This window comes from Artemia sp. Qi Xiang Cuo, chromosome 20 (assembly GCF_049724085.1).
Source record: "Artemia sp. Qi Xiang Cuo chromosome 20, ASM4972408v1, whole genome shotgun sequence".
NCBI classification, from domain to species: Eukaryota; Metazoa; Arthropoda; class Branchiopoda; order Anostraca; family Artemiidae; genus Artemia; species Artemia sp. Qi Xiang Cuo.
In genome coordinates, this window is record NC_142813.1 from 23,314,647 (window position 1) to 23,339,841 (window position 25,195).

General features: G+C 32.5%; 1 protein-coding gene across 4 annotated transcripts in view; it reads right to left on the reverse strand.

Annotated features, from left to right (window-relative positions):
- The window catches only part of LOC148940024 (uncharacterized), a 318,671-nt gene that overhangs the window by 69,411 nt on the left and 224,065 nt on the right, over positions 1-25,195 (reverse strand). For all 4 annotated transcript variants that reach the window (XM_089105703.1, XM_089105704.1, XM_089105702.1 and 1 more), the window contains one exon: positions 8,127-8,292. In XM_089105703.1, coding sequence (XP_088961829.1) covers positions 8,127-8,292 — 166 coding nt within the window. The remainder of the gene's footprint in view (positions 1-8,126; positions 8,293-25,195) is intronic.

The following is a 25,195-nucleotide window of genomic DNA, read 5'->3' on the forward strand; positions in this document are numbered from 1 at the left end:
TTGGGAGTAAAAAAGGTGTGCAATCTAATGTAAAAAGCTAGATTTAAGAGGAATATAAAGAAAATAATTTGCTCTCAATTAATATATAAAAAAAAGATTTTTTTAACTGACAGTAAGGAGCGACATTAAAACCTAAAACGAATCGAAATTAATCCTTTCCTAAAAGGGGTTGTCCTTTCGTCAACGTCCCACTTTTTAAGCTAAAGTTTTTTATTACCTTAAAAAGTAGAGTTTTGACAGAGTCAAACTTTTTGTTACTTTAAATAGTAGCGTTTTGACAAAGAGTCAAACCTTACCGTGAAGAAGGGCGTTAAGGAGGGGACAGCCCCTTTCATATACGAAGAAGCTTCTGTTCATTCTAAATTTTAATGTTGCTCCATACTTTCAGTTAAAAAACTTGTTATTTTTATTTAATTTCTGAACGCTTTTCAACTAATTGGGGTTCGAATTTGGCTCACCATACATGGCAAATTAAAGCAAAATTTGCATATTGATTTTTGTAAAGTTCCCCTCCTCCCTGTGTAAAATTTTCTCTGGAAAGCACACTGATTTTAGGCTCTGTAATATGAGGTAGGGGCACAAAAAAGCTTCCTTGGGAACAAAATAAAAGCTGACAAAACAATGTTTCGGAGTGCTGGAATAATAAATACCTGAACTTGTTTTTCTTTGCTTTAAAACTGTAATACACAAAAAATAATGATATGCTGTTGTTGTTGATAATAATAAACGACTGTATAAATAATCGCACGCATCTTAAGTATTTTCAGGAAATGTCGTTATTGCAAATACTAGAGACATTTTCCCACTTCACTAATCAAAGAAAATGATTAGTTAACAATTTCTTTAAATAGCGTAAAGATAGAGGTATTGATGAAAGGGTAACAGTTGTAATCTATCATGAGGTACAACTGGGAAATAGTTTATTCATCCTTCAGGGCCTTTCAATGCTATCGAATACAAACCATACAGCTTGAGGGACTAAATCATGCAATTTTTCTAGATTATGCACCCATTGACCTTCTTACAGACCGGTATCCGAGAACATGCATAACCAGTTTTAAAAGTAGAAAAACTGTTTTGTTTTTTTTCAGTATCGGGCGGCATATCATTTTCAAATATCTGTATGACAGGTGACAAGGTGAATCCATTGATAGTTAAGTGAATAAATTTTTTTTCGGTTGGATGAAACCAATTTTATATTTTTATAGGAATCCTATATTAAGCGATTCTAAAGTGGGATTTTAGATGCATTATATTAAAAGGCGCCGAGAATAGAATTATAATATAGAAACCCAAAACAAACCTTAGATATCTAGAGTAATCCTTAGAAATCCAGTAGTGAGAGGGTTATGGATTTGACGACGCCCATAGTGGGTATACTGTTGGAGCTACTACAAATTCTTCCTACAAAAAGTCGTATATATAATAGGTAATGATACGACAACTCTGAGTCAGCCAATGCCCCAGCCCCAAGGACGCTTATGCACCTCCCCCAACTTTTTACCCCTCTTTTTTTTGCACTTATTAATTTAACTTTGTTTTTGTAAAAAATTTTAGCTTTTTTTAACATAGAATTTTTCAACTTTTTTATGTCTTAAAATGACTTGAAATATACTTTAAAAAATCACATTTAATATTTTTCGAAATAAGAAATGAGAATGATATAGAAATGCTAGTCGCGATTTTTACTATTAGAAATATAATTTTTGTAGTAACACCTCCTTTTTTTACTGTTTTTTTTACTTGGAAATTATTCAACTTTATTTTTTTATTTTTACTTATGTGGCTGAACCGGTGGTGGTACTCTATCATTTAACACCATTTTCTAGGGCTTCTCGGCAATGTTTTAAATTACCACAAATTTATTTTCATAGAAAACTTTTATTAATATGAGCACAATTGAAGGAATTCTTTTTTTCAGAGGAAAGTGCGAAACATTGATTTTCCTTGTTGGTCAAGGAATTCTTAGGGTTTTTAATTCTATAGGACTATAGTTCTTAGGGTTTTCGGATATGCTGATTCAAATGGTTCAGTTTTGTTCCTATTTAACACCCTTTTTTAGGGCCCCTCGGTAATTTATAAAATTGCTACAAAGTTATTTTTACAGAAAACTTATATTAATAAGACCACAATTGAAGGAATTATTTTTTCAGAGGAAAATGGAAAAATCGATTTTCCTTGTTACTCAAGGAATTCTTAGGGTTTATAATTTTATAGGATTATAGTTCTTAGGGTTTTCAGATATGCCAATTCAAATGGTTCAGTTTTTGTTTCCATTTAACACCATTTTCTAGGACCTCTCGGCAATGGTTGGGATTGTCAAAAATTTATTTTCACTGAAAACTTCTATTAATAAAACCATCAGAAGGGAACTTGAACATTTCTTACTTCTTTGAAAAAACTCAGAATTAAAGTGGAAATTTTTCTCTTCTAGGGGAAAAATTCATAATCTCAGTGTATCTTTTTTTATATTCTAGGGAAAAACTCAGAAAAGAACTTAGATTTTCATCGTCTTTGAAAAAATTCAAAACTGAAGTGGAACTTTTTTTCTCTTGTTTGGAAAAATTCAGAACGTAAACGACGTTTTTTTCTCTTCTTTAAGAAAATTTAGAAGAGAGTTTGAACATTACTTCACTTCTATGAGAAAATTCATAGAAAGCTCAGCTTGCCACACCCAGGGTACCCACATCCAACCTACCGCACCCTGAATACCTACAATAAACCTTTTTTCTATTACCTAGGTTACAATGTGTTAACTGTTTTTAAGCTAGGTTCGTTTTGGGTTCAGTAAGCGTGCGGGCATGCTGAAGTAAACGGGTTGTGGCAATTTGGGAGCACTTGGGGATGATTCTTTTCCACACTATTCATTTAAATATGACTCTAACACTGCTGATTAAAAGTTCAAATTCTCTTGTAAATTTTCTTGAAGAGGGGCAAAAATTTCCACTTCAGTTCTAAATTTTCTTAAAGAAGAGAAAAAATTTCCTGTTCTGTTCTGAACTTTTCGTAGAAGATAGAAAAAGTTATACTTTGATTCTGAATTTTTCCCCAAGAAGGAAAAAGTTTCACTTTAATTCTGGGTTTTCACAAAGAATTGAAGAAAAGTTCAAGTTCTCTTCTGAATTTTCTCAGAAAAGAGAGAAAAAGTTACAGTTAATTTCTGGATTTTCTCCAAGAAGAGAAAAAAGTTCAGTTCTGAATTTTCTCAGAAGAGAAAAAAAAAATCCAGTTCTGTTCCCAAATTTTCCTTAGAATATAGATAAAGCTATACTTCGATTCTGAATTTTTCCCCAGAAAGAGAAAATTTCCACTTTAATTCTGAGCTTCCAGAAAGAAGTGAAGAAAAGTTCAAGCTCTCTTCCGAATTTTTCCGAGAAGAGAAAAATTTCCACTTTAATCCTGAATTTTCTCAAAGAAGTAAAAGAAAGTTCAAGTTCTCTTCTGAGGGTTTTATTAATCAAAGTTTTCTGTAAAAGTTAATTTTTGGCAATTTCAATCATTGCCGTGAGGCCCTAGAAAATGGTGTTAAATGGAAACAAAAAACTGAACCATTTGAATTGGCTTATCTGGAAACCCTAAGAACAATAATCCTATAAAATTATAAACCCTAAAAATTCCTTGAGCGACAAGGGAAATCGATATTTCGCATTTTCCTCTGAAAAAAGAATTCCTTCAATTGTGGTCTTATTAATAGAAGTTTTCTGTAAAAATAATTTTGTCGTAATTTTACCGAGGAAAATCGATTTTTCGCATTTTCCTCTGAAAAAAGAATTCCTTCAATTGTGGTCTTATTAATAGAAGTTTTCTGTAAAAATAATTTTATGGAAATTGTATAATTTACCGAGAGGCCCTAGAAAATGGTGTTAAATAGGAACAAAACTGAACCATTTGAATCAGCATATCTGAAAACCCTAAGAACTATAGTCCTATGGAATTATAAACCCTAAGAAATCATTGAGCAACAAGAAAAATTAATTTTTAGTATTTTCCTCTGAAAAAAATTCCTTCAATTGTTGTATTATTAATATAAGTTTTCTGTGAAAATGTATTTTTAGCAATTTCATACATGACCGAAAGGCCTTAGAAAATGGTGTTAGATAGATAAAAAACTGAACCATTTGAATCGGCATATCTGACAACCCTAAGAACTATATTACTACAGAATTACAAACCCTAAGAATTCCTTGAGCAACAAGGAAAATCAATTTTTCGCATTTTCCTTTGAAAAAGAATTCCTTCAATTGTGGTCTTATTAATAGAAGTTTTCTGCGAAAATAAACGTGTGGCAATTTCAAACGTTTCTAAGAGGGCCTATAAAATGGTGTTTAATGAAAATAAAAACTGAACCATTTGAATTTGTATATCTGAAAACCTTAAGAACTATATTTTTATAGAATATACTTTTTCTACTTTTAAAACTGGTTATGCATGTTTTCGGATACCGGTCTGAAAGTCAGTCAATCTGTATAATCTGGAACAATGACATGATTTAGTCTCTCAGGCTGTATGCTCTGTATTCTATAGCTTTCAAATGCCCTGTAGGATGAATAAATTATGTCCTGGTTGGACCTCATGATAGGTCACTACTGGTCGCCCCCCTCATATACGTAATAATTTCTGTTCATTTTCATTTTTGATGTTGTTCCTCACTTCCAGTTGAAGATACCCGTTTTTTAATTTAATGTTTGATCTTTTTTTTTAAATCCCGGGAAGTCCAGCTTCCCCTCTATGGAAAATTCCTTCCCCTCACGGCAAATCCCTCCATTTCAAGTTTTTCCCTCAGAGGATCCCCCCGCCAGGAAAAGTCCCCCCAAACACTTCCATTCTTGCTGAAAATTTCCCCTGGAAAATTTCTTGCAGGCGATTAAAAAAAAATTCTTAGCCCACTTTTATTTCATAAAGACTTTTATTTCTGATTGTTTTTAAAATAATGGCGAAAATTCCCCTCCTTAGAAATTTGTTCGAAAAAATCCCCCCCCCCCTAGTAGAAAGGGGGCAGAAAATTTTCTCTGGAGAATTTATCCTGTGAAAAACTCCCCATAGAGAATTTTTCCGATGGAAAATCCCCTCCCCTACCTACAGAAAGATAATCTAGACAATTTCAACCCGGATAAATATTTTCCCGGACAATATCCATTAATATATCCACGTATAAAATTGGGTCGACGAAGACAAAGTAAGACAAATAAAAAACATTTTGTATAGGAATCCTGGCAAATTCCTGCAGCACAAAATTTCCCTTGGAAAGCTCACCCCCCGGAAACTTTCCTCTCCACGGAGAATTATCCCCGTAGAAAATCCCCTCGCAGAAAATCCCCCCTAAAAGTGTCGGTATACTTTCCAATAAGACATACTATATGTAAACAATGGGTGAATTTTTTGACTAACAAAGCTTTTGCCCAGGGGCTGTGGGGGTTATGTTATCCTCAAAGACATATTTACTGGGCTTTTCAACTATGCTGAACAAAATGGCTATATGAGAATTTTGATCGGGTAACACTTAGGAACGAAGGTGGGTGGGAGGGGAGTCAGTTGCCCTCCAATCTTTTTAGTCACTTATAAAGGGCACTAGAACCTTTAATTTCTGTTTGACCGAGCCCTTTCTTAATATTCTAGGACTATTGGGCGGGTACGATAACCCCTGGGGAAAAAAATAATAAATAATAAACACACATTCCTGATCTTTCTTCTAGAAAAAAATACAAAATTCTACATCTTTGCAAATGTGAACTTGAAACTGCTACAATAGGGTTATCGGATACGCTAAATCTGATGATGTAAATTGCATTAATATTCCTTGACCTTTAAGGGGTGTTCCCCTCTTTTTCAAAAATCAGGCAAATTTTTGTCAGGCTCGTAACTTTTTATGGGTAAACTAAATTAATTAAGTTTAAGCAAATACTTAACGATTACTAATACACAAACCAAACTTAATGATTTGTACATATTGGGAATCAACATAATAAGCCGATTCTTTTGATATATCTATTAATATCAAAATTTCGTTTTTTAGAGTTTTGGTTACTATTGAGGTGCATCGCTCCTTACTTACAGTTCGTTACCACGAACTATCTGATACGTAAAGCCAAAGCAGATAAGGTTAAAAGTGACATGAGTGTGTAAAACCTGTAAAAACCTGATGTAAAAACCTGGTTTACAAAAACCTTTTATTAAAGAAAAAACAACTTGTTCTGAATTAATAAAATATAGCGTTTGAATAGTATTGATTGTGTTGGAGCACAAGTATTGCCAAAAAGTAGGTTAGAAGTGGAAAAGAAATTTACGCCGATGTAAAAAACAGGCTTAGGAGAATTATAAAAGAAAAAGAACTTGTTCTGAATTAATAAAATAATAGCTTTTGAATAGTATTGCTTGCTGTTGGGGTTTACATCAAGTCAAAAAAGTAATGTTGTGAGTGTAAAATAATGTCCACACCAATGTAAAAAAGCAGATTTAGAAGGAGTATAAAGAAAATAGTTTGTTGTGAATTAATATTCGTAAATCCGAAAAAAGTAAGGTTAAGAGTGAAAAGGGTGTGTATGCCAAGTTAATAGAGCCTATTTATAAAATAAAGCCTCTTGAATAGTATTGCTTGGTGTTGGGGCATTCGTAAAGTCAAAAAAGTTATGTTGAGGGCTGGGTGAAATAAGGTGAGCACTCCAATGTAAAAAAAAAAAACAGATTTAAGACGACTATAAAGATGAGAACTTGTTCTGAATTAATATACATAAAGCCAAAAAGGATAAATTTAAAACTGAAAACGGAGTGCACGCCAATGTAAAAATCAGGTTTACAAAAACACTTTATTAAAGAAAAAAGAACTTTTTCTGAAGTAATAAAATAAAGCCTTTTGAACATCATTGGCTGCTTTTGGTATACGTAAAGGCAAAAAGTAAGTTTAGAAGTGGAAAACAACTGTATGCCAATTAAAAAACAGGCTTAGGAGGAATACAAAGAAACGAAGTTAAATAATATAAGCTTCCTTTATTGATTTCCACAACATCCTCGAAAAAGAATTAACGCCCTTGCCACTTAAAAACGATCATAAATTAATTAAAATGGCCCAACAAATTCGTACAATAATTCAGACTAAAAACGAACAGAATTTACTTTCAATTATTAAACGAAACCCAAAATGAACAGAAACTAAACCGAATAATTACATCAAGCTTAAAGATAACAGATGGATCATTGGGGCCTAATATCCTAATAGGTCATGATATAAATCCTTAATAAATCCTAGAATTAGTAGAAATATAAATAAATAATCTTTTCAAAGCTAAAACGAACATAAATCACCACAAAGAAAAGCAGGGCTACTGCCCCCTAAGCAATCTTAAATCTCCATAGACTTATATATGCTGTACTGAAGACGATTTGTACTTCGTTTTCAATAATGTGGAAATAACACTTTTGCCTTTAAAAGTTTAGGAAACGGTAACCCTACCATCTCAAATAAGCTGACTAATGATATTTTCTGATGTTTCTAAAATTAAAAAAAATACTACTTTGCTGAAACACAAATCTCACGAAAAAGAAAAAAAAAACCGGATGTTCTTTTAGGAGCAGAAAAGTCATTAGGGAGCCTGGAAGAAAAAAGGATATTTATTAGGCTTTCAATAGTCTTTCACTAGCCATAATATTGATGTTTCTGTGCATACAATTTAAATTCTCAAAAAAGTCTTACCAGCTCAGTTTCAAGTAAAACCATAGTTTTTCCCTTTACGGTCCAATCCTTCCATAATGAAATAACTGTATGATTACTTACATATATATATATATATATATATATATATATATATATATATATATATATATATATATATATATATATATATATATATATATATATATATATATATATATATATATATATATATATATATATATATATATATATATATATATATATATATATATATATATATATATATGTTAACTGCAACCTTTATAAGAATTTCACTTACGCTAAAGCTTAAGTTCCTAATAACATTAGCATTTCAAAGAAAACAAATCGTCCCATGTATATGGGAGAGCGTTGTATAGTTTTTTTTTAATTTTCTTCCATCATTAATCATACATTTCTCCAGTAAATATTTTTATAAGCCAGATCGAACATAACTTACCAACAGCTTTTCCTGCATATTTTCTTCTGAAGGATGAATGCTTCGACATGCCCATTTACTTGCATCGTCGTAAGAGCCTTGATTCCACCACCTTCGAGCAGCATCGAGACAGCAATCACCGTAGTGGACACATTCTTTGTCACAGTGGCAAGGAGATGCACCAAACCTTACAGTTAATCGATAATCAGTAATTTATATCTATCATGGTGGTCAAAGTAATGAAAATTAGAAAATAGCCTTGTTTAACCATAAACTCCACAAACTCACAGTGGTTGAGCTTGAAAAGTCATACCACTGATCCCCACTCCAAGCCAAGAAATTGACAGCACTAGGGTTCAAACCCATTCCAAAGCACATGGATGCAAGTCCAGCTTGTAAAATTCTTCCTGGTTTTCTCTCTCTTTCCTTTTGCTCTCGGAGACCAACTTGTGTTTTCGCTCTAATCAGTTTCTTATAGGGCTAATCTTACAAATGATCAGTGCTGACCATTGTAAAACAATCTTTTTCGCTACTATTATTACTACCTCTATTACTCCTACTGCCACTAAAGATAAGGCTACTACTATTAATTTTACTGTTACTACTACTACTGCTGCTACTAAAGCTAAAAAATTTGTAAAATATTGAAACTGTAACTGTATGGAGGTAAACCAAAACACACTATGCTCACAGAGGCTGTCAAGAGGGAACTTTGATGGTATTTCAGGATACTTTGATGGTATTAAGTTTAAACTTTCAGTGTGTGTTGAAGGGGATGCTGAAGGAACCAAAGATGCTAAGTTCATACTGTTACTAATGATACAACAATTACTGCTACTACGCAAGGTAAGAGTATTAAGGTGATTCTATCGGGGCTGCTTCTATTGCTACTTTTGCTCTTACAATTTAAATAAATCAAAATAGTGTAAAGCGGAATCAGGTTGTCAAAGAGCATAGATAGAATTTTTTGGGAATGATATTGTTTTTTTTTTCAGGTGAACTTGAGGAAGTATAAAGTTAAATTAAACAATTCTATACGTGTCTGGATTAAACATTGGTCAAAAGGTTCTCCAACATACACATAGCAAGCTAAACTATGGATTCTTATAGAAAAAACCGAAAAGATATAAAACATTTTTTTCCATGCTTAAGACTATGTCAATAAAAAACGAACAGAAATTGATTTAAAAACGTTTCCAAAATGAGCTAAAACCAAAAATGAGCTAAAACTATTTTTGATTTAAAAACCAAAAATGAGGAAAAATAAAGTCAAATAAATTTCCAAGCGTAAAATTACGACAAATCACGAAACTACGGATTCTTATAGAATTAAATAAAAACAGTTTTTTTAACTGGAAGTAAGGAGCGACATTGAAACTTAAAACGAATAGAAATTATTCCGTATATGAAAGGGGCTGTCCCTCCTCAACGCCTCGCTCTTTACGCAAAAGTTTTTTATTGTTTTAAAAAATAAAGTTGTGTGAGAGAGTTAAAAGTTAGCATAAAGAGGGAGGCGTCGAGGAGGGGACAGCCCCTTTCATATACGGAACAATTTCTGTTAGTTTTAAGTTTTAATCTCGCTCCTAACTTTCAGTTAAAAAAAACTTGTTTTTTTCATTTAATTTCTGAACGTTTTTGAATTAATACAGCTTTTATTTTGGCTCACCGTACATGAATAATTAGAATGAAATTTGCATAATAATTTTATTGTTTTGGTTAAATCGCTTTCTCGAAATTTTGTTATGACGTAACTTACAAATTAACTTACGTAACGAACTTCTATATTTGTTACAAACTTCTATATTTGTTTCTATACTTCTATATTGTTATTTATTACGTATATTATTGAGTTAACCCTAGTCAATATCTCGCTCTTTACGCTAAAGTTCGAATTTTGTTCGAATCACAAACCCCTGAATCACAAAGGCCGCTTAAATAGAATAGATAGCTCTTTTGAAAGTACTAAAAAAATTTAGCGTAAAGGGCGAGATATTGAATAAGGGGTGAACCCTTCATATACGGAACAATTTCTGTTTGTTTTAAGTTTTAATGTTGCTCCTTACTTTCAGTTGAAAAAAAAATTATATTTAATTTCTGATCGTTTTTAAATAATGCTGGGAAACCCGGCAACCCCTTCATAAGAATGTCCCTTCCCCCACAGAGACATCCTCCATGGAAAGATCCTCCCCCATAAACACATCCTCCGACCCCCCCCCCCACCAGAAAAAACATCCCTCCTGAAACGTCTGTATACTTCCAATTTACCAATACTATATAAACAATGGGCAAAGTTCATAACTTGCAGCCCTTCCCCCGGGAACTGTGGGGGATTAAGTCATTCTCAAAGACATATTTATTAGATTTTCGACAATGCTGAACAAAATGGCTATCTCAAAATTTTGATTGAGTTGCTTCGAGAAAAAAATGAGCGGGGGAGGGGGGCGAGTTGCCTTCCATTTTTTTGGTCCCTTAAAAAGGGCACTAGAACTTTTAATTTCCGTTCAGATGAGCTCTCTTATGATATTCTAGGATTACTTGATCGGACTAGTGGGGTTCTCTAATACGCTGAATCTGATGGTGTGATTTTCATTAAAGTTCTATGACTTTTAGGGGCTGTTTCCTCCTTTTTTCGAAAATAAGGCAAATTTTCTAAGGCACCTAACTTTTGATGGGTAAGACTAAACTTAATGAAATATATATATTTTAAATCAGCATAAAAATTTGATTCTATTGATGTATCTATTGGTATCAAAATTACGGTTTTTAGAGTTTTGGTTACTATTGAGCCGGATCGCTGCTTACTTACAGTTCGTTACCATGAACTGTTTGAAACTGAAAAGATGTGAAATATTTTTTGTTTCGACGAAAAAGACTATTTCAATGAACAACGAGCAGAAATTAATTTAAACATTTTTCTGCAAAACAAGATTTTCCAAGAAAAATAAAGAATTCCATTGAAGAAAAAATGAGCAAAAATAAAGTCAAATAATCTTCCAAGCGTAATGTACCCCAAATCACCAACAATAAATAAATGAAACCCAAAACGAACAGAAATTATAATAAATAACCCAGCCAAACACAAAACCAGTAAAAATTCCATGAGTAGGCCTGACAACCTCGCGCCTTCTCGAGTCTAGAATATAATTTGCGCTTTGCTGAAAACAAAATACATTTTAATGTTTTCACTTTTTCGACTTTATTGAATAGAATGATCAAAAGCTTTAAGGAATAAATATCAGTAAATCTATATTCAACTGACAATCCACGGTCATTTGTTTGTTTTTAGGTTCTTTTTCAGTAAATTGAAAATTATTTTATGGTCTTGAGAAGGCATGGGAGTTGTCAGCCCTGCACATGTAAGTTTTGCTTGTTTTAAGTTTGGCTCGGTTATTTATTGTAATTTCTGTTCGTTTTGGGTTTTATTTATTTACTGACGGTGATTTGTGGTAGTTTTACGCTTGGAAGATTATTTGACTTAATATCTGCTCATTTATGGTTCAGTGGAGCTCTTTACTTTTCTTTGAAAAACTTGTTTTGTGGATTTTTTTTAGTTAATTACCGGAAAAGAACAAATTAATATGGATTTGACAGTTTAATGTATACTGATATTCAGTCCTGAAGGGGAAGTTGAATGGAAATAAATTCTTTTAGCTGTGACGTCCAAGAGCGGATTTTCGTTTCTTTTCCGCTGTTTCCTATTGCTTAAAAGAGTTCAATCAGTTTAGATTATATTTTCAGTTGTTTCGAATAGGTTTTGAATTCATGATTGTCCGAAATTCTTCCTACTGATTTTTGACGTGTTTCCTGTTGTATTTATTGCAAAAAGACCTAGTTGACGAAAGTCATACTAATAAAAGCAATGAAATGGTGACTTTTTCTTATTGTTCATTTTTCATCTGGATTGTCTTATCTAAGACAGCTGAAAGAAAATCCATTAATTTTCCCCCAAAGAAAACTTCAACCTTGCAAACTTATATCGAGTCTGGATGTATCGCATACTCATCCATCTCAATTTTTCAGTCAGCTCTCTTTGCGGTTTAAAAGAAAATTGCTTGGCATGATAAACTGAAATAAATAGCGATTTAAAAAAGAGAAAAGAGAAAAGGCAAAAGAAGGCAAAAGAGAAAAAGAGCTTTCAGAAGTTTAGAATTTCTTAATTGAGCCAGACATTTTATTAAGTCGATATTGTTTCTAAAAATGTTCCCAATTAGGTTCGGCAGTGTAGTATTATTTTCAGAAAAACACTCTGGTGTTATGTCCAAAGAGTGAAGCAATTTCGCCGTCATGTTATCGATTCTGAAACCCTACTCATACAGAAGTAGTAACCTATCTAGTACTTTCAATTACACATGAAAATATACATTGAAATTGCTGTTGTTTTCAATTACACATGAAAATATACATTGGAATTGCTGTTGTTTTCAATTACGCATGAAAATATACATTGGACTTGCGCAAGAAAAACCCATGGTAGTGTCATGAATTCTATGGAAGCTATAGCAAGGCTGGTTTGGTGGGTATAATCTGGTTTGGTGGGTATAGTCTGGTTTAGTTTTTCAAAGAGAGTGAGTATTTAACATTTTTGCAAAAAGGGATAAGGAATTCGCAAATTGGACACTATGAACGATATTAATTAATGTTTTGAATAATAGGAGTGTGAATGATTCTAATTAGTGATTGGATTGTATGACGGTGGAAAAAAAAGGATTAAACTGATTAACAGTGAAGGTAACCCGAAGGGGTTGTTAACTCAGGTAATTTGTTATAAATTTGAAACAACATCAGTCTATGAAAATGGCTAACGACGATAGAATGACATTGTGAGTTGACCTAGCTTTACCTCTCCGATGTGTCAATTTTGGAGGGAAAATCAAAAATACTCAGAATCGAAAATAAATGGGATCTGCCTCAAGGGGAAGGCTCAGAGGCCCTGCGTTCCCCATTTCTGAGGGCAGGAGAGGGGGGGAGGGTCAATTTTGGAAGGAAAACCAAAAATGCTCAGAATCGAAAATAAATGGGATCTGCCTCAAAGTAAGGCTCAGAGGCCCTTCGATCCCAAATTTTCGAGGGCAGGGGATGGGGGAGGGTCAATTTTGGAGGGCAAACCAAAAATGCTCAGAATCAAAAATAAAGGGGATCTGCCTCAAGGGCAAGGCTCAGAGGCCCCTCCCTCCTCCATTTCTGAGGGCAGGGGAGAGGGGGAGTCAATCTTGGAGGTAAAACCAAAAATAATCAGAATCGAAAATAAACGGGATCTGCCTCAAGGGGAAGGCTCAGAGGCCCTTCGTTCACCCCTTTCTGAGGGCAGGGGAGGGGGGAGGGTCAATTTTGGAAGGGAAAAAAAACTCAGAAAGTTCATTTTGAATTTCCTTCATTGAAATGCAAGAGTTGGAATATTTCAGTAGTGTTTTGTTGTGCTTTACCTTGTCACAGTTACATTCTCTTAATTTTTCAAAGTTCATTTTGGATTTCTTTAGTTGAAATGCAAGAGTTGTAATATTTCAGTAGTGACTTGTTGTGATTTACCTTGTCACAGTTACATTCTCTTGATTTTTCGAAGTTCATTTTGAATTTCTGTCGTGAAATGCAAGAGTTGGAATATTTCAGTAGTGTTTTGTTGTGCTTTACCTTGTCATAGTTACATTCTGTTGATTTTCATAGTTCATTTTGAATTTCTTTCATTGAAATGCAAGAGTTGGAATATTTCAGTAGTGTTTTGTTGTGCTTTACCTTATCACAGTTACATTCTCTTAATTTTTCAAATTTCATTTTGAATTTCTTTCGTGAAATGCAAGAGTTGGAATATTTTTTTCAAAGTTCATTTTGAATTTCTGTCGTGAAATGCAAGAGTTGGAATATTTCAGTAGTGTTTTGTTGTGCTTTACCTTGTCACAGTTACATTCTGTTGATTTTCATAGTTCATTTTGAATTTCTTTCATTGAAATGCAGGAGTTGGAATATTTCAGTACTGTTTTGTTGTGCTTTACCTTATCACAGTTACATTCTCTTAATTTTTCAAATTTCATTTTGAATTTCTTTCGTGAAATGCAAGAGTTGGAATATTTCAGTAGTGACTTGTTGTGCTTTACCTTGTCACAGTTACATTTTCTTGATTTTTCGAAGTTCATTTTGAATTTCTGTCGTGAAATGCAAAAGTTGGAATATTTCAGTAGTGACTTGTTGTGCTTTACCTTGTCACAGTTACATTCTCTTGATTTTTTGAAGTTCATTTTGAATTTCTGTCGTGAAATGCGTGAGTTGGAATATTTCAGTAGTGTTTTGTTGTGCTCTACCTTGTCACAGTTACATTTTCTTAATTTTTCAAAGTTCATTTTGAATTTCTTTCGTGAAATGCAAGAATTGGAATATTTCAGTAGTGTCTTGTCGTGGTTTATCTTGTCACAGCTACATTCTCATGATTTTTCAAACTTCATTTTGAATTTCCGTCGTGAAATGCAACAGTTGGAATATTTCAGTAGTGACTTGTTGTGCTTTACCTTGTCAGAGTTACATTCTCTTGATTTTTCTAAGTTCATTTTGAATTTCTGTCGTAAAATGCCAGAGTTGGAATATTTCAGTAGTGAATTGTTGTGCTTTACCTTGTCAGAGTTACATTCTCTTGATTTTTCGAAGTTCATTTTGAATTTCTCTCGTAAAATGAAAGAGTTGGAATATTTCAGTAGTTTTTTGTTGTGCTTTACCTTGTCACAGTTAAATTCTTTTGATTTTCATAGTTCATTTTGAATTTTTTTCATTTAAATGCAAGAGTTGGAATATTTCAGTAGTGTTTTGTTGTGCTTTACCTTGTCACAGTTACATTCTCTTAATTTTTCAAAGTTCATTTTGGATTTCTTTCGTTGAAATGCAAGAGTTAGAATATTTCAGTAGTGACTTGTTGTGCTTTACCTTGTCACAGTTACATTCTTTTGATTTTTTGAAGTTCATTTTGAATTTCTGTCGTGAAATGCAAGAGTTGGAATATTTCAGTAGTTTTTTGTTGTGCTTTACCATTTCACAGTTACATTCTATTGATTTTCATAGTTCATTTTGAATTTCTGTCGTGAAATGCAAGAGTTGGAATATTTCAGTAGTGACTTGTTGTGCTTTACCATGTCACAGTTACATTCTCTTGATTTTTCGAAGTTCATTTTGAATTTCTGTCGCAAAATGCAAGATTTGGAATATTTCAGTAGTGACTTGTTGTGCTTTACCTTGTCACAGTTTTTTTCTCTTGATTTTTCGAAGTTCATTTTGAATTTATGTCGTAAAATGCAAGAGTTGGAATATTTCAGTAGTGACTTGTTGTGCTTTACAATGTCACAGTTACATTCTCTTGATTTTTCGAAGTTCATTTTGAATTTCTGTCGCAAAATGCAAGATTTGGAATATTTCAGTAGTGTTTTGTTGTGCTTTACCTTGTCACAGTTACATTCTGTTGATTTTCATAGTTCATTTTGAATTTCTTTCTTTGAAATGCAAGAGTTGAAATATTTCAGTAGTGTTTTGTTGTGCTTTACATTGTCACAGTTACATCCTCTTAATTTTTCAAAGTTCATTTTGAATTTCTTTCGCGAAGTGCAAGAATTGGAATATTTCAGTAGTGTCTTGTGGTGGTTTACCTTGTCACAGATACATTCTCATGATTTTTCAAAGTTCATTTTGTATTTCTTTCTTTTAAATGCAATAATTGTACTATTTCAGTAGTGACTTGTTGTGATTTACCTTGTCACAGTTACATTCTCTTGATTTTCGAAGTTCATTTTGAATTTCTGTCGTGAAATGCTAGAGTTGGAATATTTCAGTAGTGTTTTGTTGTGCTTTACCTTGTCACAGTTACATTCTGTTGATTTTCATAGTTCATTTTGAATTTCTTTCATTGAAATGCAAGAGTTGGAATATTTCAGTATTTTTTTGTTGTGCTTTACCTTGTCACAGTTACATTCTCTTAATTTTTCAAATTTCATTTTGAATTTCTGTCGTGAAATGCAAGAGTTGGAATATTTCAGTAGTGACTTGTTGTGCTTTACCTTGTCACAGTTACATTCTCTTGATTTTTCAAAGTTCATTTTGAAATGTGAAACTTAAGTCCAGTTTTTGATACTCATAATGATGAGGTCTGATGATTCTAATTCAATATTTTTTCCATAAAAACAGACTATTTTTTTAAAACTTCGAAATTATTCAACTTTATTTATTTTTTATCTTTTTTTTTGTACGTATCTTAAAATGACAAAATATGCCTACGGCTCTAACAATTGTACTCTATTATTGGTCAGAGATACGATGTGGCTTTCCCATTGGTATTCTATGATCCGGTTATTGACACATCCAAGTATATTGCATGTTTTAAATCAGTATTTTGTACGCAGTGGAACGATAAACCCATAAGTCATATCTTAAAAAAAAAGTAAAGATGGAGAATTTTAATAAAGTGTTTTCACATAACAAGGTTATTGTAGCATTGAATACCGACAAGGAGAAGTATTTAAACTATGAAACAGGTACAAGTAGTAGCACTATTGGAAATGTATGCATGCATTGTCATGACAGTAAGGAATTAAATTTATTTGGAATAGCGAAAAAATTCAACTCTTATGTTGGTGGTTATGCGAGATTGAGATCTCCAGAGATGATTGCACTCAAAGAGAATGCCAAAATAAAAATAATCGTTGATGATTGAGGACAACTCCTTGCTACTGTCGCAGGTAACACATTACCTACTGATACATCCAATCGTCAGCTTTCGGGTATTAGTATTCAACGGAAGGTCAATAAAAGAAAGGCCTACTCTTCTAGTAATATCGTAAACCATATCTTGTCTACGTGCCGAAACTGTTACCTATGTAAAAATAATGTGATAATAGACAGTGAAATTGCCAGAAAAATAAAAAGGGCATTGTCAGAAAATATCACTATGGAATATAAAGATGAATTGATGAAAAACAAAGCACCAGCAAACGTTACTGTCATTGATCAAACAGTCAATGAACCAAATAATACCAAAGACGAAAAGTATATTGAGCCTGTTGATGAGACACCAGTAAAAATTGTGTATGACTCTAAATGGAATACTGATTATTCTACTGATTATGAACTAAGAGAAGACAATAGCTACAATATCAAGAGAGAACATGGTGAACTATTTTATGGAACAGATTCAAAATGTCCAAAGTTAATCATTGATATTAATAATGCATCATAATATATTTTTGTATTATTATTCTACATAGCATTATCTCATTAAAAATATATTATGCATTACCTTGTTATGTGTTCATTATTTTTAGAGTAAGCTAGCATATCAAACGTTTAGAATGTCTATTAAAATATCGGAGATGTAAGAAAAGGAATTTGCATTCATCTATTGTCAGACACATGGGATAACATTGACAAAATCTAGCTATCAGAATGAATAAATTCTTTATCAACATCCGTTGTTGGATATGTTATTATGTCATTATGAAAAATTTTAAGTAAGTAGGTAAGTAAGTAATTAAGAAGGTAAGTAAGTAACAATCTCTTTATTTATTTTACCTCTTGGAAAGACAATACAAAAATTTGATTCATTAAATTATGAAAAAAAATTGAACAAAATCTTTATTAACATTCCTTATCCATTGAAGTCGCTTCTTAGACATTCAATACAGCAATTTCACAAAATCTAAGTACCAGATTGATTAAGTTCTATATCAACATCCATGTCTTGGATACATGCGGATGAAATTGACAAAATCTAAGGGTTAGAGTGAATAAATTTTATTTATCAACATCTTTTGTCAGATACATCGAATAACATTGACAGAATCTAAGTGTCAGAGTGAATAATTTATTTTTTATCAACATCTTTTATCAGTTACAACAATTATAAATAACAAAATCTAAATATCAGAGTGAATAAATTCTTTTTCAGCATCCTTTGTTGGATATTTTTAATAAAATATGCAAGGTCGACATAGCTTTATTTCATTTTTTAAGGTTAATTTAGGCGAGGGTACGTGCGCGCCCGTAACCTTACCGAAATTAACCTTTAAAAATTAAATAAATCTCGGTCGACTTTGCATATTTTATTCAACATATACAACAAAGGATGTTGAAAAAGCATTTATTCACTCTGATATTTAGATTTTGTTATTTATAATTGTTGTAACTGATAAAAGATGTTGATAAAAAATAAATTATTCACTCTGACACTTAGATTCTGTCAATTTTATTCGATGTATCTGACATAAGATGTTCATAAATAAGATTTATTCCCTCTAACACTTAGATTTTGTCAATTTCATCCCCATGTATCCGAGAAATGGATGTTGATATAGAATTTAATCAATCTGATACTTAGATTTTGTGAAATTGTTGTATTGACTGTCTAGGAAGCGACTTCAATCCATAAAGAATGTTAATAAAGAATTTGTTCAATTTTTTTTCATAATTTCCTGAATCAAATTTTTGTATTGTGTATCCAAGAGGTTAATTCAAGAAAGAGTTTGTTACTTACTTACCTACTTAATTACTTACTTACCTACTTACTTAAAAAATTTTCATAATGGCATAAAAACATATCCAACAACGGATGTTGATAGAGAATTTATTCATTCTGATAGCTAGATTTTGTCAATGTTATCCCATGTGTCTAACAATAGATGTATGCAAATTCCTTTTCTTACATCTCCGATGTTTTAATAGACATTCTAAACGTTTGATATGCTAGCTTACTCTAAAAATAATGAACACATAACAAGGTAATGCATAATATATTTTTAATGAAATAATGCTATGTAGAATATTAGTACAAAAATATATTATGATACATTATTAATATCAATGATTAACTTTGAACATTTTGAATCTGTTCCATAAAATAGTTCACCATGTTCTCTCTTGATATTGTAGCCATTGTCTTCTCTTAGTTCATAATCAGTAGAATAATCAGTATTCCATTTAGAGTCATACACAATTTTTACTGGTGTCTCATCAACAGGCTCAATATACTTTTCGTCTTTGGTATTATTTGGTTCATTGACTGTTTGATCAATGAAAGTAACGTCTGCTGGTGCTTTGTTTTCCATCGATTCATCTTTGTATTCCATAGCCATATTTCCTGCCAATGCCCTTTTTATTTGTCTGGTAATTTCACTGTCAATTATCACATTATTTTTATATAGGTAACAGTTTTGGCACGTAGACACGATATGGTTTACGATATTAGAAGAAGAGTAGGGCTTTCTTTTGTTGACCTTCCGTTGAATGCTAATACCCGAAAGCTGACGATTGGTTGTATCAGTAGGTAATTTGCTACCTGCAACAGTAGCAAGGAGTTGTGCTCTATCATCAACGATTATTTTTATGTTGGTATTCTCTTTGAGTGCCATCATCTCTGGAGATCTAAATCTCGCATAACCACTAACATAAGAGTTGAATTTTTTTGGTATTCCAAAGAAATTTAATTCCTTACTGTCATGACGATGCATGCATACATTTCCAATAGTGCTACCACTTGTACTTGTTTCATAGTTTAAATACTTCTCCTTGTCGGCATTCAATGCTACAATAACCTTGTTATTTGAACACACTTTATTAAAATGCTCCATCTTCACTCTTTTTTTTAAGATCTGACTTATGTGTTTATCGTTCCACTGCGTAAAAAATACTGATTTAATACATGTAATAGACTAGGTAGTGTCAATAACCGGATCATAGAATACCAATGGGAAAGCCACATCGTATCTCTGACCAATAATAGAGTACAATTGTTAGAGCCGTAGGCATATTTTGTCATTTTAAGATACATACAAAAAAAAGATAAAAAATAAATAAAGTTGAATAATTTCGAAGTTTTAAAAAAATAGTCTGTTTTTATGGAAAAAATATTGAATTAGAATCATCAGTCCTCATCATTATGAGTATCAAAAACTGGACTTAAGTTTCACATTTCAAAATGAACTTCGAAAAATCAAGAGAATGTAACTGTGACAAGGTAAAGCACAACAAGTCACTACTGAAATATTCCAACTCTTACATTTCACGACAGAAATTCAAAATTAAATTTGAAAAATTAAGAGAATGTAACTGTGATAAGGTAAAGCACAACAAAACACTACTGAAATATTCCAACTCTTGCATTTCAATGAAAGAAATTCAAAATGAACTATGAAAATCAACAGAATGGAACTGTGACAAGGTAAAGCACAACAAAACACTACTGAAATATTCCAACTCTTGCATTTCATGACAGAAATTCAAAATGAACTTCGAAAAATCATGAGAATGTAACTGTGACAGGGTAAAGCACAACAAGTCACTACTGAAATAATCTAACTCTTGCATTTCAATGAAAGAAAACAAAAATGAACATTGAAGAATCATGAGAATGTAGCTGTGACAAGGTAAACCACGACAGGACACTACTGAAATATTCCAATTCTTGCATTTCACGAAAGAAATTCAACATGAACTTTGAAAAATTAAGAGAATGTAACTCTGACAAGGTAAAGCACAACAAAACACTACTTAAATATTCCAACTCTTGCATTTCAATGAAAGAAATTCAAAATGAACTATGAAACTCAATAGAAAGTAACTGTGACAAGGTAAAGCACAACAAAACACTACTGAAATATTCCAACTCTTGCATTTCACGACAGAAATTCAAAATGAACTTCTAAAAATCAAGAGAATGTAACTGTGAAAAGGTAAAGCACAACAAGTCACTACTGAAATATTCCAACTCTTGCATTTCAACGAAAGAAATCCAAAATGAACTTTGAAAAATCATGAGAATGTAGCTGTGATAAGGTAAACCACGACAAGACACTACTGAAAAATTCCAAGTCTTGCACTTCGCGAATTAAATTAAAAATTAAAATTTAAAAATCAAGTGAATGTAACTGTTACTATGTAAAGCACAAGAAAACACTACTGGAATATTCCAACTCTTGCATTTCAATTAAATAAATTAAAAATGAACTATGAAAATCAACAGAATGTAACTGTGACAAGGTAAAGCACAACAAAACACTACTGAAATATTCCAACTCTTGCATTTTACGACAAAAATTCAAAATGAACTTCGAAAAATCAAGAGAAAGTAACTGTGACTAGGTAAAGCACAACAAGTCACTACTGAAATATTCCAACTCTTGTATTTTACGACAGAAATTCAAAATGAACTTCGAAAAATCAGGAGAATGTAACCGTGACAAGGTAAAGCACAAGTCACTACTGAAATATTCCAACTCTTGCATTTCACGACAGAAATCCAAAATGAACTTTGAAAAATCATGAGAATTTAGCTGTGACAAGGTAAACCACGACAAGACACTACTGAAATATTCCAATTCTTGCATTTCACGAAAGAAATTCAAAATGAACTTTGAAAAATTAAGAGAATGTAACTGTGACAAGGTAAAGCACAACAAAACACTACTGAAATATTCCAACTCTTGCATTTCAATGGAAGAAATTCAAAATGAACTATGAAAATCAATAGAATGTAACTGTGACAAGGTAAAGCACAACAAGTCACTACTGAAATATTCCAACTCTTGCATTTCAACGAAAGAAATCCAAAATGAACTTTGAAAAATCATGAGAATGTAGCTGTGACAAGGTAAACTACGACAAGACACTACTGAAATATTCCAATTCTTGCACTTCGCGAAAGAAATTCAAAATGAACTTTGAAAAATTAAGAGGATGTAACTGTGACAATGTAAAGCACAACAAAACACTACTGAAATATTCTAACTCTTGCATTTCAATGAAAGAAATTCAAAATGAACTATGAAAATCAACAGAATGTAACTGTGACAAGGTAAAGCACAACAAAACACTACTGAAATATTCCAACCCTTGCATTTTACGAGAGAAATTCAAAATGAACTTCGAAAAATCAAGAGAATTTAACTCTGACAAGGTAAAGCACAACAAGTCACTACTGAAATATTCCAACTCTTGCATTTTACGACAGAAATTCAAAATGAACTTCGAAAAATCAAGAGAATGTAACTGTGACAAGGTAAAGCACAACAAGTCACTACTGAAATATTCCATCTCTTGAATTTCAGGACAGAAATTCAAAAAGAACTTTGAAAAATCATGAGAATGTAGCTGTGACAAGATAAACCACGACAAGACACTACTAAAATATTCCAATTCTTGCATTTCACGAAAGAAATTCAAAATGAGCTTTGAAAAATTAATATAATGTAACTGTGATAAGGTAAAGCACAACAAAACACTACTGAAATATTCCAACTCTTGCATTTCAATGAAAGAAATTCAAAATCAACTATGAAAATCAACAGAATGTAACTGTGACAAGGTAAAGCACAACAAAACACTACTGAAGTATTCCAACTCTTGCATTTCAACGAAAGAAATTCAAATTGAACTATGAAAATCAATTGAATGTAACTGTGACAAGGTAAAGCACAACAAAACACTACTGAAATATTCCAACTCTTGCATTTCACGACAGAAATTCAAAATGAACTTCGAAAAATCAAGAGAATGTAACTGTGACAAGGTAAAGCACAACAAGTCACTACTGAAATATTCCAACTCTTGCATTTAACAAAAGAAATTCAAAATGAAATTTGAAAAATTAAGAGAATGTAACTGTGATAAGGTAAAGCACAACAAAACAGTACTGAAATATTCCAACTCCTGCATTTCAATGAAAGAAATTCAAAATGAACTATGAAAATCAACAGAATGTAACTGTGACAAGGTAAAGCACAACAAAACACTACTGAAATATTCCAACTCTTGCATTTCACGACAGAAATTCAAAATGAACTTTGAAAAAAATATTCCAACTCTTGCATTTCACGAAAGAAATTCAAAATGAAATTTGAAAAATTAAGAGAATGTAACTGTGATAAGGTAAAGCACAAGAAAACACTACTGAAATATTCCAACTCTTGCATTTCAATGAAAGAAATTCAAAATGAACTATGAAAATCAACAGAATGTAACTGTGACAAGGTAAAGCACAACAAAACACTACTGAAATATTCCAACTCTTGCATTTCACGACAGAAATTCAAAATGAACTTCGAAAAATCAAGAGAATGTAATTGTGACAAGGTAAAGCACAACAAGTCACTACTGAAATATTCCAACTCTTGCATTTCAATGAAAAGAATTCAAAATGAACTATGAAAATCAACAGAATTTAACTGTGACAAGGTAAAGCACAACAAAACACTACTGAAATATTCCAACTCTTGCATTTCACGACAGAAATTCAATATGAACTTCTAAAAATCAAGAGAATGTAACTGTGACAAGGTAAAGCACAACAAGTCACTACTGAAATATTCCAACTCTTGCATTTCAACGAAAGAAATTCAAAATGAACTTTCAAAAATTAAGAGAATGTAACTATGACAAGGTAAAGCACAACAAAACACTACTGAAATATTCCAACTCTTGCATTTCAATGAAGGAAATACAAAATGAACTTTCTGAGTATTTTTGGTTTTGCCTTCCAAAATTGACCCTCCCCTGCCCTCAGTCATGGGTGAACGAAGGGCCTCTGAGCCTTCCCCTTGAGGCAGATCCTGTTTATTTTCGATTCCGAGTATTTTTGGTTTTCCCTCCAAGATTGACTCCCCCTCCCCCTACCCTCAGAAATGGAGGAAGGAGGGGCCTCTGAGCCTTCCCCTTGAGGCAGATCCCGTTGTTTTGCGTGTCGGTGCATTTTTGGTTTTCCATCCAAAATTGAATTTACTTTTCCTCTGCCCTCAGAAATTTTGGAAGGAGTTGCCTCTGAGCCGTGCCCTTCAGGCAGACCCTATTTAATATTTGATTCTGTTCATTTTTGGTGGTCCCTCCACAATAGACCCTCCCCCCTCCCCTTAACTCAAGACAGTGGAAGAGAACTGACTTCTGAGATTTGCCCTTGAGGCAGATCCCATTTATTTTCGATTCTGAGCATTTTTGGTTTTCCCCCCAAAATTGACCCTCCCCCCCTCCCCTGCCCTCAGAAATGGAGGAACGAAGGGCCTCTGAGCCTTCCCCTTGAGGCAGATCCCATTTATTTTCGATTCTGAGTATTTTCGATTTTCTCTCCAAAATTGACACATCGGAGAGGTAAAGCTAGGTCAACTCACAATGTCATTCTAACATGGTTAACCATTTTCATAGATTGATGTTGTTTATAATTTATTAAAAAATGACTGAGCTAACAACTTCCTCGGGGTTACCATAACTGTTAATAAGCTTAATCCTTTTTTTTCTAAACTTTCTTGCAGTGCAAATACTGAATAGTATCAGTTACAATGCTATTATTCAAAACATTAATTAATATCGTTCATAGTGTCCAATTCTCGAATTCCTTATCCCTTTTTGCAAAAATTTCAAATACTCACTCTCTTTGAAAAACTAAACCAGACTATACCCACCAAACCAGACTATACCCACCAAACCAGATTATACCCACCAAACCAGCCTTGCTATAGCTTCCATAGAATTCATGACACTACCATGGGTTTTTCTTGCGCAATTCCAATGTATATTTTCATGTGTAATTGAAAACAACAGCAATTCCAATGTATATTTTCATGTGTAATTGAAAACAACAGCAATTTCAATGTATATTTTTATGTGCAATTGAAAGTACTAGATAGGTTACTACTTACAGATAATTTTATACACTCGTAATTTTACTCATACAATAATATTCCAATGTAATTAATCATATGTATTAATGTATTTAAACACCAGCGAACACTAATGTAAAGCTCGTGATGGCTTTAGTTACGTAGAAGATCAGAATTCAGACGGAATTTCCATCCTAATGAACTATAATACCCATCTTTGTCCACCCAAAATTCTCAAGTAAAAATTTTTTTAATGACAAATTCAACAAAACTACTGTTTTAGATTTTGTCTAAAATTTTTACTAAAATCCCACATTTTAATTCTTAAGCCAAAAACTGAAAAAAATAACTTGCCGAAAGCTGAGGGGCTTAAGAACAAGGGCGTTTAACGGGCCGGTGTCCCATATCATGTAAATGTTAGACCATGCCATGAATTGAAAAACGATCAAAAATCAAACTTAAGATAAACAAGTTTTTTTTCAACTG